The sequence below is a fragment of the Tupaia chinensis genome, unplaced genomic scaffold (genome assembly GCF_000334495.1).
Source record: "Tupaia chinensis unplaced genomic scaffold, TupChi_1.0 Scaffold144262_1, whole genome shotgun sequence".
NCBI lineage: Eukaryota > Metazoa > Chordata > Mammalia > Scandentia > Tupaiidae > Tupaia > Tupaia belangeri.
In genome coordinates this window covers 1,775,998-1,790,668 of record NW_006204120.1, presented here as the reverse complement: position 1 = coordinate 1,790,668, position 14,671 = coordinate 1,775,998, and the positions used below count along the sequence as shown (strand labels likewise).

The 14,671-nt window shown below is 35.7% G+C and overlaps 1 protein-coding gene across 4 annotated transcripts; it reads right to left on the bottom strand.

Moving 5' to 3' along the window:
* Positions 1-4,936: 4,936 nt before the first annotated feature.
* Positions 4,937-14,617, bottom strand: LACC1 (laccase domain multifunctional purine nucleosidase 1). 4 transcript variants are annotated; one of them, XM_006166495.3, is made up of 7 exons: positions 14,418-14,616; positions 12,904-13,513; positions 12,091-12,269; positions 11,289-11,454; positions 9,544-9,769; positions 7,418-7,578; positions 5,323-5,408 (listed from the first exon to the last, which is right to left on the bottom strand). In XM_006166495.3, exons 2-6 carry the CDS (start codon positions 13,460-13,462, stop codon positions 7,422-7,424), a joined length of 1,287 nt encoding a protein of 428 aa, XP_006166557.1. In that variant the 5' UTR covers positions 13,463-13,513; positions 14,418-14,616; the 3' UTR covers positions 5,323-5,408; positions 7,418-7,421. The 4 variants fall into 4 exon arrangements, with proteins under 4 accessions (XP_006166559.1, XP_006166557.1, XP_006166558.1 ...); XM_006166496.3 differs by having other exon boundaries at positions 14,449-14,616; XM_006166497.3 differs by lacking the exon at positions 7,418-7,578 and having other exon boundaries at positions 4,937-5,408; positions 14,418-14,617.
* Between the last annotated feature and the right edge of the window lie 54 nt (positions 14,618-14,671).

Here is a 14,671-nt window from a genome sequence, read left to right as displayed (position 1 = left end):
AGAATGGAGAAGGGACTGTGGCATGACCATCCTCCCTGAGGGGGGTGATTGCTCCCCCTGCCCGTCTCACTCTAGTGAGTGCATGTGCTGCATAGCAAAACTGGAATAAATTAATTTTTCAAAAAGGAAAAGTATAGTCATAAAAGATGTGCTTGAGGAGAGAACATGAATAGGGGAGGCATGGTGAGATAAGTTGAAGCAAGTGTGATATCAAATTCTAAGAATGAAGAAATGAAAACTATTAAACACTTGATTGTCACCATGAGCAAATCTACTTACTGTAAATGCTTCTCATGAAATGAGAATATTCCTTTTTAAAATTTATTTACTTATTTGTTGGTTAATAAGGAATGTGGCATTTTGAGCCATAAAGTCTGGTGGAAGTTGGAACTGTTTAGTAAAATACAGAAACTGGACACAGCAACTTTCTTTCTGAGAATTAGATAAAACAAAAAAGCTTGCTCCAGATACAGAAGGGACATAGTTCACCTCCGGAGTTTGGCATAAGGACATGAGGAATGTGTAGTTTTGTTTTTTTTTTCATTTCAAATAAAATGCATCTAAGGAGAGTATAGCTGACATGTAATCACTGTGAGTTCAAACTAAATGTGTTAATCTTGAAATAGCACTACTAGCAGATTTCTTTTTTCCTTCATTAAGCAATGACCTAGCATTGTTGCTTACAGAATCTGTCTCATATGTGAAATCACACATTTATAAACACTGCCTACAAAGGAAAAATATGTACCCTAGATGAGAGTTCCTGTAAACACATCCAGTATGCATATGGACCATGCTTCCCATTCTTTTTTAACTTCTGAACTGCTTTTCATTCCCATATACAATATATATAGTACACTATACTATATACTACATTATATATATAATATATAGCATACTATTTACACTGTATATATATTTATACAGAAGGGACATAGTTCACCTCAGGAGTTTGGCATAAGGACACGAAGAATGTGTAGCATTTTTTTTTCAACTTATCTCACCATGCCTCCCCTATTCATGTATGTGTATATATATGCATTGTGTGTGTGTGTGTGTATATATATATATATATATGTATATATGCACACACTACATATATATATGTATCTAGATATGTACACACATATGTGTATATATATATACACCTATGCTGGCTTTGCCAAGATGACTCTATTCTCTCTATATATGTATGTATACACACACACACACACACACACACACACATATACACATACACACACAATTTAGGAAAGGGTAGCATAAAAGATGTCCCAATATTACATATTTATGTGTGTGTATATAAATTAGAGAGAGAAATCTGATTCCACTGCATTCAATATGATTTGTCTGTATAAATTTTCATTAGCTAGGGCAAAGAGGCTCTATTTCATTTAACACATACACATTTCCTGTTTGTCATTTAATTCACACACACAGACCCAAGCATATACATAGGCACAAATAACAGAACAATGCTTTAAGTGTTGGACTTCTACAGATCAGTAGTGTTCTTTTAAGAGTTACACAAAATGTAAGATGGATACATTTTAAGTGTACATTAGGACAACCAAATAAAAACAATGATGTAACTCAAATATCAATGCTACTTATTTTCTAGTTTCTGAATCCATGAACATTGTTTTCTTCAAGCAATACATAAGATTCCCCGAGTTACCGCTAAAAATTAAAGAAAAGTAGAGATTCTGTTAAAGTGAGATTGAGATGGGTTCCTAAATGTTTTTTATCTACTTGAATGACAATATATTGTACCTAAGGTAAGAGCAATACATTCACTAACTTTAAATGCCTCCCCTTCTTTTACATAAGAAAATACAGGATTAATTTTAATTGATTCAATTTTATACTGAAAGAGAGGTATTTGTAGAAATACTGCCTCCTAGTGGTAAGATTCACTCACTTGTTTTATAAAGCTCTACAGTACAACATATTTGTTATGCTATTCTTCACAATTAAAAATTATAATTAGATAAGTGATCCAGTTAATTTTAGTTTCCTAATAAATACTTACAAGAGTCATATCATAATCTGTCGTGTGATTTACAAAGTTAATTCCTCTTATTAGTAAGACTGTAATAAATATTTCCTATGTGTAGCTAGTAGCAATACTAAGATTAAAAACAGAACTAAGCTAATTAGAAATGAACATTTTTGTTCCCTCAAAGTCCAAAAAATACACATACAAATGCCTGAGAGTGGCAGTGATCTTATAGAAGTGATAAGACATAAACATTTATTTAATAACCTGGTAGTTCTGTTTCTGAGTTATTGAATACTATCCACATGGTAAAACAGCAGATACAACTTCTTACTGTATTCTTTGGCACAGATAATCCAAGATCACAGGTAATTAGAAATCATTTTTATTTAATTTTGGAATGCTGTGGCACATGAAAAGTAGTTGTCTAAATTCTATAATTTTACAAACTTCAAACAAAATTATTCACAATAGAGAATTAGAAAATCACCAACCTTTTCAAGGTATGAAATTATTCCTTAATCTTTATTGTTATCATTAAACAAAATGATTTTTCACTTGAGTTTGGAATTTTTGTCCTATACTTTGTGTTAATGTAATCCCTGGCTGATAGAAATGAGGTATTTCATTTAAAGTAAAAGTATTTTATTAAAGTAAAAGATGTAAATAAATCAGGTATCAAGTTGTGGCAACCTCCCTACATATACCATAGTAGTGAAAGTGCTGGTTTATTAGCTGATACATTTAACTGAGATTAAACATCCTGAAGGCTACAACTTTTTTAATGTATAAATATCAGTATCTTAAAGTTTGACTGAATATATGACTAAAAGTTGAAAATAAAAATATAATTTAGATAGTTTCAATTAACTGTGAAATAGGAAAGGAGACTTGGAATCATAAAATGTGTGTTCAAATCTTACTTCATCACAAATTAGGACGATTTGGAACCCTGCCTCAATAAGGCTGCTTTCTCATCTGACTAAAATAGGTAACACCTGACCTATGTATTTCAGAGTAGCTGCAAAGGTAAAATAAGGTAATGCATGTGAAAGACCTTTGTAAATACCAAACAAATGTTTCTTGTTTTCCTACTACATATTCATGTAAGATAGATAGATAGATAGATAGATAGATAGATAGATAGATAGATAGATAGACAGACAGATAGATACAGATATAGGTATATATATATCTATATATATATACAAAAGAATAAATCCTTTAAAGATGGAACTGACAATTTATGTCATAATATAAATCAGTTTTTCCCAAATGAAAAATAGCTTAACTGCTTTTTAGCCTACAAATATATTCAAAAGACTCATCAAAAACTCCTTCTTCAAGAAATAGTCCCCAGTTTTTTCACTTCTCAACAAAATACTGTCAAAGTGTCCTATGCATCCTCTTCCTCATCTCACTGAAATCTGACTCAGCCACCTCCACCTAGTACAGCTTCAATAGGTTTAATCCTTTGGTTTCCTTTCTGTTCTCACTTTGCTTTATCCTTGAAGATTTCTTTTTGAGTACTTCCTACATCTATGCTGGCTTTGCCAAGATGACTCTATTCTTTTTTCCTTACTTTTATGATTAATTTATTTTTTACTGGCTCACTTGATCTTCAAATATAAGTGTTACATGAGGCTTCATCCGTGGACCTCCTTTTTCTCACTTTAATTTTCAATCTGCTCTAATAGGCTCAGGCATCATCTCTGCATGGTCAACTTTTAAATCTATGTTTTTATCCTAGGCTCTCTCTTAAATTATAGATCTATATTTTTCATTTTCAACTAAACATTTCCATCTAGATGCACTTCATGTTGTGTAAAGTCAAATTCATCCTTTTCCCTGTACTAACATCCACCACCCTTTGTTACCACTCTTGGTAGTTAGCTAAGCGGAAGTCACCTCTTACTATCTATTGTAGTAACAGGACCTATTGATCCTGTCTCTGAAGTCTGATCCTGTCTCTCATCCTTCTATTCCTTTCTCCATTTTAATTTCTACTGCCTTCATCAGATAGTCATCATTTCTTTTCGACATATTCTGACCTTCTTTATCTAGTCTCTCTGTTTTGATCTCTTAAAATTGAATCCACCCTATTAAATATGATGCTAAGGAAATAAAAACACTTATTATTTTAATGCCTACTCATTGTCTAGAGAATAAACTCCAAACTCTTTGACATAGCATTTGAGACCCTTACTAATCTGTCTCCAACCTGTTTTTCCAGTCCTAAATCCTGCCCACACCCTTCTCTTTCTAAAACATGTTATGTACCTACACAGTTTCAAGTTCTAGTTCCTGCTGTTCCTTCTACCTGTTATGACTGTTCATTTGTCAAAAGCCTGCACATCTTACTGGCCTGTGTGATTTTCTCTGTAATACCTTCTCTATCCTGACTTCTGGGTAAAATTAATTCCTCTGTGCTTTTCTACTGCTATAAAATAATAAAATTTAAGGCCAGTTTCATAGCCTAGTGGTTATGGAAGCCAGAATCCCATGGCTGACTACGGTTTGAATCCCAGCTCCAACAGCTAGAAAAACACACTGGACTCACATGTATGTGTGCCCCAAATACTATTAGGACAGAGAAACAGAGGAAAATGGATTGCAACATGACCATGGACGTGCCCACACTCCATTTCTTTCTCCCTCTCTTTGTCTCTGGCTTTCTTTGGTGAGCACACATACCCTTTGGCAACTAAGAAAAACAAAACAAAACAAACAAACAAACAAAATAGAGGCCAGCCAGTTGTATGCTGGTTTGGATAGCTGGATCCCACATGGCCCACTGAGTAGTTTGAGTCCCAGACTTGGAGGCTTGAGAGACCCACCAGGTGTGTGTGCATGTGTACTCAAAATCCTAAGAGAAAAACAGAGAAGGAAGGCCATTCCCTCTGGTGGGGTGATTTCTCACTCCTCCCCATCTCCCCATATCTTTCCTGTCAAGCACACATGCCTCATAGTAAACACTAAAAAATAAATAAATAAATAACAAAAGTAAAATACAAGTTGTAGAATTGTTTGTCTCCACCACTTCATTAGGGGAAAATAAAGATCTTATTCATTTTGAGTCACCTATGATTAACACATGGTCTTATAAATAGAAGGTACCTAGTAGATACGGAACTGAACACCATTCCTGATTTATGTAATATGTAGGGAGAACAAACTTTAGGAAAAATCTTCATTCATAAAACATACTAGTTCTATCGTACTCATGTTTTGCCAATTATTATTAGAATTAAATAAAAATCATTTGGCTTTGGAAAATAGGGAAAATATATACTAAAGATGAATTATACACTGTAATTCTTCAGGTTGCAAGTAAATCAAACAGCTAAATCTTTTTGCAGTCAGTTTTGAAGGAGGCAGGAAACGTTTCTGAAAAAATCCAGTCACATATCTGTAAAATACATTGCAATAAAATATGAGAGCTTTATTGGTGGTATTAGATATCAAGGTAAGAATAATAAAGTCTATTCATTGTAAAGACTAAGAATAATATAAATTCTGCTAAAAGTTACCTTATGGAAAAATTACACATATGCTAAAGAGGCAGCACTAAATTACCATCATGAAACATTTGTGTGTGACTCTGGTAAATATTATTATAAAGGAATTACATGTGATCTTGCTCTATGACTGTAGATCAGATGTCAACAATACATAGTCTATAGTCTATAGATCAACTCTGGCCCTTCACCTGTTTTTATTTTTATTTTTTTAAGAATTATTTTATTTAGGGACCAGTAGTTAGTGTAATGGCTATGTCTCTGAACTGCCATGTAGCCGACTGCGGTTCAAGTCCCAGACCCGGTGGCTTAAACTCATGCTGAGCGCATGTGCGTGCATGCCCAAGATCCTGAGAGGAGAATGGAAAAGGGACTGCAGCATGGCCATACCCCCTGGGGGGTGATTTCTCGCTTTTCATCTCTCTGTCTGTCTCTTTCTGGCGAGCGCACGTGCCCTCTGCCGAGCGCACGTTCCCTATAGCAAAAAACCTCTTAAAAAAAAAAAGAAAGACTTATTTGGGGCCAGCAAGTGGCATCGTGGTTAAAGGCACTGGACTGCCACATGGCCGACCACGGTTCAAGTCTCAGACCTGGTGGCTTGCTTTCTCAATTCCTCTCTCTCTCTGTCTCTCTCTGATCAAACTGGAAAATAATAATGATAATAATAAATAAAGTTAAATAAAATAATTCTTTAAAAAGAACAATTATTTAACTTTATTTATTTATTTTAATTTGACCAGGAGGGTTGGGGGGGAAGGGGGAAGGGAGAGAAAGAGGGAGAGGAAGAGAATGAAAGGGAAAGGGAGAGAGAGAGAGAGAGAGAGAAAGGGAGAGGGAGAGGGAGAGGGAGAGAGAGCAAGCTTCCAGGTCCAGGATTCAAACTACGGTCAGCCATAGGGGAATCCAATGCCTCTAACCACCATGCCACCTGCTGGCACCCCTTCAGCTGATTTTTGTAAGTAAAATTTTACTGAAATACAGACACACCCATAATTCTGTATCATCAATGTTTTCTTTTGCTCTACAATGGCAGAGTTAAGTGGTTGAGACAGATTCTGTATGTCCCACAAAGCCTAAAATATCAACTATTTAGTCTTTTAAAGAAAAGTGTGGCCAATTTCAGCTATATATATTCAGTTGGAAATCTAGTAGAAAACTAAGCCAGTCTCTATGTATGGAACTCCTTATTATTCTAAAATTTAGAATCTTTATGCAAAGATCTTAAAAAATTTTAATGAAGAGTATGAGGATGTTATAATAGGAAATGTATAGATGCCAAGTCTAAAGGAAAGATAAAAGACATACATACAAGATTGTTTAAAAATTAAAATATTTTATTTTTATACTTTTGTTTTTTAGAGGTTTCTGCTTTAGGGCACATGTGCGTGCATGTGAACAAGAGAGAGAGAGTAAAAGAGAAAGTGAGAAATTACTCCCTGGGGGGATAGCCACACCACAAGCCCTTTTCCTCCATTCCCCTCCTGGGATCTTGGACATGCCTGGCATGAATTTTAAGCCACCAGGTCCAGGATTAGAACCACAGTTGGTCAATGGAAGTCCTGTGATGTAACTGCTACACCATCTGCTGGCCCCTTATTTTAATACATTTAATATAAGCCACCTTGATTATTTTTCATTAGCTAGGAAAAGGAGTCATGCTCTTTACAAGAGAGTTTGCTATTAAAATTGAACTTATTTTGTCACTAAAATGTTGCAAAAGAAGTGAAACTTAATTCTTCCTGTGGGAATAAAGGACTAAACTTAAATAAATAAAATTATTTTAAATAATTAGACAAGAAAAGAACTGAAATAGGAAGGCAAGAAGAAGATGGGGAAAGAGAAACAGGAGAAAGAAAGGGATAGGAGAGAAGAAAGATTGGAGAGAAAAAATCTACTATACCTCATTATCTGATTGATATGAAGCCGATCTGTGTACCAAAATTAAGGCCATCACGGACATGAGAGAAAAACTTGTCAGGATGGCAGGAGGTACAGAGGTTGAGCTCTTGGTTCAGGTCCTCAATATTCTGTGGAAGAATACCTCCTTGTTCTAGAAGAATCCTTAGGATAAAGATTTTTCAAAAGAGAACAAGAACTTATTTTATCAATATTTAAAGCAATATAAAAAAAGTAGGAATATTGGTGTGAAAGAGCTCCAGAAAAAATCTGGTTGGAAAAAAATGCAAATTGCTATTCACTTACAGAATATGGGCCAGTTAGATGGTTCATATTGATAGTTATGATAGATTTTATGCTAATTTTTACTTGAATTCATATGTAAACTGAACTACCTTCCATATTATCCTGCAGACATGATATGGATACAGAATGTCATGATCAAAATCAAGTACTTATATAAGAAGAAACTTCTAAAGTTACCAGGGTATTCGTAGATAAAATTCACTTGTTTCGGAAGCCTATTTTTAAGTCATCTAGCCCTCCTATTAACAGCTATTTCACTGAAAACTTGTTTCTCTAAAGACATGTTATGAAATGAAATATGACTATACATTAGTGATTTCACAAGTCACATTTAAAAATCAATTTTGAAGACCAGCAAATGGCATAATGATTATGTTGTTGGACTCCCATGTAGTCAACTGCAGTTCGAGTCCCAAACCTAGTAGCTTAAAACTCACACTCGACGTATGTGTGTGTGTGTGTGTGTGTGTGTGTGTGTGTGTGTCTCCAAAATCCTGAGAGGAGACTGGAGAAGCGATTGTGTCATGGCCATCCCCTCTGGGGGGGTGATTTCTCACTTTCTGTCTCTCTGTCTCTGTGTCTCTGGCAATTACATGCACACTACAGAAAAATTCTCTCTAGGGACCAGCAGTTGGCATAATGGCTATATTACTGGACTCCCATGTGGTCGACTACGGTTCAAGTCCTGGACCCTGGTGACTTGAACTCATGCTGGGTGTGTGTGCCTGCGCGCCCAAGATCCCAAAAGGAGAATGGAGAAGGGATTGCAGCATGGTCATCTCCCCCCTGGGGGGTGATTTCTCACTTTCTGTCTCTCTGTCTCTCTCTGTCCTTCTGGCAAGTGCATGTGCCCTATAGAAAAAACTCTTAAAAAAAAAAAGAAGAAGAAGAAGAAAAGGAAAGGAAAAAAAAAGAAAGAGAGAAAAGGAAAAATTCTCTCTCTAAAAAAATTTTGATCCTTTCTACTTACATACTAAAAATGAGGCAAAATCTGAGTGAGGTTTAACTGACTGGACTAGAAACACCATTCAAATCAAGAATTGATTTTCCTTTGTGAAATGACAGATAATTTTCAGGACCAGCAGACAGCACAAGGGTTACATTGGTGGACTCCCATGTATTAAACCACTGTTCGAATTCTGGACCAAGCAGCCTAAAACTCACACCGGAAGCCTGTTTGTGGGTGCCCAAAATCCCAAAAGGAGAATGGAGGAGAAGGGATTGCAGCATGGCCATTTCCCTGAGAAGTTGATTTCTCACTTTCTGTCTGTCTCCCTCTGTCTCTCTGGTGAGTGCAAGTGCCTTACAGCAAAAATCTCTACTAAAAAAAAAAAAGAAAAGACATATTTTTCAATAGATAGTAATAGCAAAAATTTATAAATTAAAAAATGCAGATCATAAAAATTCAGAAGTGTGTTTATAATACCAATATTTTTGCTAAAATATATTCCTCTAGCTTAAGAACAATTTTAAAATATTGGCTTCCTGTTGTTTATATTAAGGAGAGCTTAGCTGAGAAATATGAAGTTAAATACATGCCAATTTGTCTATATGAATTTTAAGTAGGTCTCTTAAAACTAAATGACAACTGTTTCTTCCTTTACTTTTAAATCAATCAGAGATACTAGACAGAAAAATTTATTATCCAAACTTAAATGAAAATAGATTTCATATTTAAAAAGAGTTTTTGTGTACATGTATATGTCAGCTACCTAAATGCAACCTGAATTTTTCTTAGAGTTTCTGATTGTAACTAAAATGATTTTCATTTTAGAAGCAATAAACATAACCAAAGTTGCATTTCCTGAATGAAATCAAACATACCTGGTGGCTTTACGAATATCAACATAGGGATTTGGTGAGTTAAACAATCTTACACATGCAGGATGAAGATTATGAAATGCTTTTGCTGAGTCTCTTGGAAGAGTAAAACAGCAAGGTCCAACTGCCGGTCCAAGAATAACAATAATGTCTTCCACACTGCAGCCATATTCTGCTATCATGGCATTTACTGTAGCCATTGCAACGCCTAACAAAGTACCCTTCCAACCTAGTAAATTGGAAGAAAAAGAGATAAGAAAAGTAAAAACATAGCAAAAGTTCACTTAAATTCTGTGTAAGTTAAAAATGAGCAGGTATGGTTTATATATATATACTTTTTTTTTTTTTTTTTTTTTTTTTACTTAGAGGCTTTAGCCACCATGCCACCTACTGGCTTTCAATGTTTATATATATTTTTTTTTTTTTTTTTTGAAAGGGTTTTTTTTTTTTTTTTTTTTTTTTTTTTTTTGCTATAGGGTGCAAAAGACGTATAGAGACAGATAGAGAAAGACAGAGAGACAGAAAGTGAGAAATCACCCCCCAGGGGGGATGGCCACCCCGCAATCCCTTCTCCTCCATTCTCCTCTAGGGATCTTGGGCACACATGCACATGCGCCCACTGTGAGTTTTAAGCCACCGGGTCCAGGACGCGAACCACATTTGACTACATGGGAGTACAGCGACAGCCATTACGCTAACTACTGGTCCCTATATTTTTCAAAGTCAAGAGATCGTAAGCGAATTTGCAAAATTAATTATTACATTATAGTATGGTTTCTAAATAAGATACAATAAACAAAGCACCTGATGCAAAAGAGATGTTTAATGAAAGTTCCCTTCTACTTCTTTCTAAAAAGGTTCTACCCTTTTAGTTTTCACTGGGATTAGAGATTCTTAATCTTGTCTCACCTTTTCCTGTCCCCTCACTTCAAAAACTGCAGGAAAAAACCCAAAAAACAAAAAACAACCAACAACAACCCCCCCCAAAAAAAACAAAAAAACACATAAAATTTACCATTTTAACTTTTTTATTTCTTTCTTTTCCATTTTTTTTTTTTTTAATTTGCTTTAGGGTTTGAGCACTTGCTAAAGAAAAACAGAGTGTGAGAAAGCACACTAAAGCAATATGGTCATCTTCAAAGAATACTACAGTTAAGGACATGTAGTTATTTAACCTACATACAATTTTCCAAATCTAGCTTACTTTTTCTTACCTCCCTAACTTTGCACATCTTGCTCTATCTGTATAAACACTGTTCTGCAACACTCCTACCATTCCTTTTCACTGCTGCTTGGCCTTCAAGGGCGGTTAACCAGAGGAGGTACCATACCCATAATGAGTGTTCAGGAAACCAGTATTTTTGTTGTTTATTTATTTATTTTGTCATTATAATGACTGGGTGTGCTATTGCCATTACACATTTTGAGGACCAAAGATACTTTGTCTGCATTATAGGATTATCTTGTCCAAAATGTTAATAGCACCTTAGCTGAGGCCCTTAGTCAATTCCTACAGATTCCTCAGGAATCAAACTAGGGAACATCTCCTTGGAGAATTCTACTCTGAATCATATTATTTCACTTAGATTCTCCTATCTGCTTCTATAATACACGTATGCGGCCCTACTACATTGCACTTACCACAATGTAATGTAATTAACTGTCATGTCCACAAGAAAAAAATTATCATTTTTTTTCCTGTACTACAAAATTACTAAATTTCTAAATGTTCAATTAAGTATACTTACCAGAGTGAGCAACCCCACATGCTTTTTTGACAGGATCTGCAAAAACTATGGGTATACAGTCAGCACCAAGAGCTGCTATTGTGACGCCTCTGTGATTTGTGGTTATACCATCATAAGATTCAGGCTCATTTCTTCCCATAACCCAGACATCATTGGCATGATCAGTCTAATACCAAAGACATATTATAAAAATGTTTTGAAAGTGAGATTTCTCATACCATAAGCTTTTCGGAAAGCACTAATTTCAGTACAAAATTATATATCCATGCAAAATTACCAGCGTTTGTTAAATATATCACTTCTATATATCTCTACTTACAGCACTTTCCACAAAGTAAAAATTTAACGTCCTTATTGCAGAAAGTTAACTACTAAATTAATGTTATTTTTACTTTTCATCCACCAAATAAAGCTAGAATTTTATAAAAAAAAATACAAGACATTCTAACTAATTATGATACTGGTTCTTTCTTAGTGTTGATTTAGAAAGTAACAGCCTTTTTCTTCCACCACTCAGTTACTTTCCTTCTAAATCAAAAAGTATTATACTATTATACTCACAGCATTATACTGCGAATTAACTGTATTTTTAAAATTGAGGGACTCCAGATAAAATATATATATCATAGAATTAATCCTTAAGTCTACGGTGTTTAAATCTAAGAAAAACAATCACACCAGTATTCTAAAATTTTAGTTAAAACAATAGATGCAAAAGTTAAACAGATAAGTTAAAGTATGTGTAGTTACTGGAAGTCAAAAATATTCATTAGATCTTCCTAAATATGAAGCAAAATTTTACCTTTATTCGGTAAAATTTTTCCACATTAAATCCTGCAGCATTCGCCAATCTACGCAGATTTTCTTGAACAACTACCTTGGGATCTCTTCGTTTGGAACTACTGAAGAGATTGAATGAGCTAAGAGTTGGTATATAAGATATCCCACCTGTTCTTGTAGTAAATCCATGAATGAAAGAATCTGTTGAGGATAAGTAGTGAATGATAAAAATATACTATACAAAAGATTATAAAGCAATAAAATCCCTAACCTTTCAATCAGAACATTCTTGAACACTGCAACCTGTCCTCATTTATCCGGCCTCATAATTTGGATAGCATTTTATACAGCCCTATGTTCTTATTACACACTGTTTGTGTCTGTCTTACTACCCCTGTGGGATGATTGCTCTTCTAAGGCTATCTTCTGTCTCATCTGTCTTTACTACACTCAACAGCATATAGCTCACAGTAAATACCACGTTTAAACAAGAAGATTGTTTAAAACTCTTCTGTGAAGGTGTCAATGAGTTGAAGTTTCAGAATTCCAAAACACTAGATTTTCAGGGTCATAAATTTCACTGTAAAGGAGGGGATTTGTTTTAAGGCTGACTTTGCATAAAGCAAATGTATTTGTTTAGACTGGTTTTGAGTCATGTCTTGACACCATTGACAACATAAGGCCATCCATAACACCCCCAATTAGCAAATGATGCTAATAAAAAAAAAGCACACAATAGTCAACAAAAGAAAGGGGGAAAAGATGAACAACTTCAGAAGTTTTTGTTTTTGTTTTCCATGTACACAGTAAAAACAACAGATCGCATTTGAAATACCTGGGATTAAGGGAGATGTAATAATAGTTAATTCTCCTTTCAGTGCTGGCAGACTTCTCAAATATGTTTCTATTTCATTCTGGACTTCTACTTCTGGAGCTGTGATTATGTTTATTTCAGTGTATTGTTTCAAAAGGCCTCCCTTCAAAGTCATTTGTAAATCTTCAAATTCAAAATTGTAAACATCAGTGAAGAGTTGATCTATAAAAGCCTTCATCAGTGTCTTCCTGTGCCTAGGTAGAATGACCTTAATGCTGCTCAGGTTTTTTTCATCAATTTTTTGCTTAATGGTATACAATGAAGCAGCCATGCTGGGATTGCTAACTGTCTCAAATTCTCCCAGGAGACCTGATAATCCATTGCTTGTTTCTAATTCACAATGATCCTGTTCACTATCCCTTTCACAGCTGATGTTATTGCAACACATTATGCAAACGAACTTGGCCTTGGCAGCTTGGTGGTACTGGACTGCATTCAAAGTCTTCAGTAATGTATGATGGCAGGTTTTTTTAGAGTTTAATTTCAAATCAAAGAGATCAATTAAAACTGCTTCTGCCATCTTTCAATACTATACAAAGTTCCTCAAGGAAGACTCTTTGTGCCAATCAATCTGTAAAGAAAAATTAACATAAGCATACAAACTTGTGTCACTTTCCCACTAGTTACTACATAAATTTGTGGTGGATAAAAAAAATTTTCAGGGAACCAGCAGATAGCGTAATGGCTATGTCGCTGGACTCCCACGTAGTCAACCGCGGTTCGTGTCCCGGACCCGGTGGCTTAAAACTCACGCTGGGCACGTGTGCGTGTGTGCCCAAGATCCCGAGAGGAGAATGGAGGAGAAGGGATTGCGGCGTGACCATCCCCCCTGGGGGGCGATTTCTCGTTTTCTGTCTCTCTGTCTCTCTCTGTCTGTCTGGAGAGCTCACACGCCCTAGAGCGAAAACCTCTCCAAAAAAAAAAAAAAATTTCAATGATTAAAAATATAACCAATGGGGACCAGCAGGTGGCCTGGAGGTTAAGGTGCTAGACACTCCCACATGTTAGACCATGGTTTGAGTCCTGGACCTGGTGGCTTGCTTTCTCACTTCCCCTCTCTTTCTCTCTGTGTGTGTCTCTCTCTCTGTCAAATTAAAAATAAATAAAGGAATAAATAAAATTAAATAAATGTCTTTTAAAAAAATTAAAATGTAACCAAAATAGTAAATCTAAAACCCCCTTCCCAGAAAAGATAGTCCATTGTCATAAGAGAATTGTGACCAAAGCAAACCATTTTTAACTCATTTGAGGAAATTCGGTCCACCTTCCAGCAGAACAACAGTCCCTCTGTTAGGTTTTCATTATACACCGTCTTTAGAGATTTACTTGTCGTCATAGACTAAATTCTGTTATCTAATTACAGGGTATCAACCCATGTGATATATCGTAAGTTCTGACATAACTGTCATACTAAGTCACAGTCCTTCACATGAAGTACCAGAGCCTTATATTCGTGAGGTTAAACAGAGATGCACCTGAAAGGCGCCCTTTACAGGATTCCCGTACCAGCTGAGAGGAAGGACGGCGTTCCCTGCAGGATAAACGCAGTCCACCCTGGGCAACCGTCAAAAAAGTTCCCGGATTGGGACCAGACCAGCGTCCCACCTCCCTTCTTGGGCACCCCCCCCAACTGCGCCCCGATTTTCTCCCTTCCAGCCCAGCCCTCCACCCGGGCTGCGATTGTCTCTCGGGTCTCCCTTGTCCCTGACGGTCTCCTGTACCCGCTCGC

Bases quoted from the DNA above. Each gene is read 5' to 3' on its own strand.
- LACC1 (XM_006166495.3), bottom strand. From the start codon at position 13,462: ATGGCAGAAGCAGTTTTAATTGATCTCTTTGATTTGAAATTAAACTCT. The intron at 12,270-12,903 runs GTATTTCAAATG...TATCCTCAACAG, and splicing joins TACATCTCCCTTAATCCCAG to ATTCTTTCATTCATGGATTT. The intron at 11,455-12,090 runs GTAAAATTTTGC...CTTTGGTATTAG, and splicing joins AAAAATTTTACCGAATAAAG to ACTGATCATGCCAATGATGT.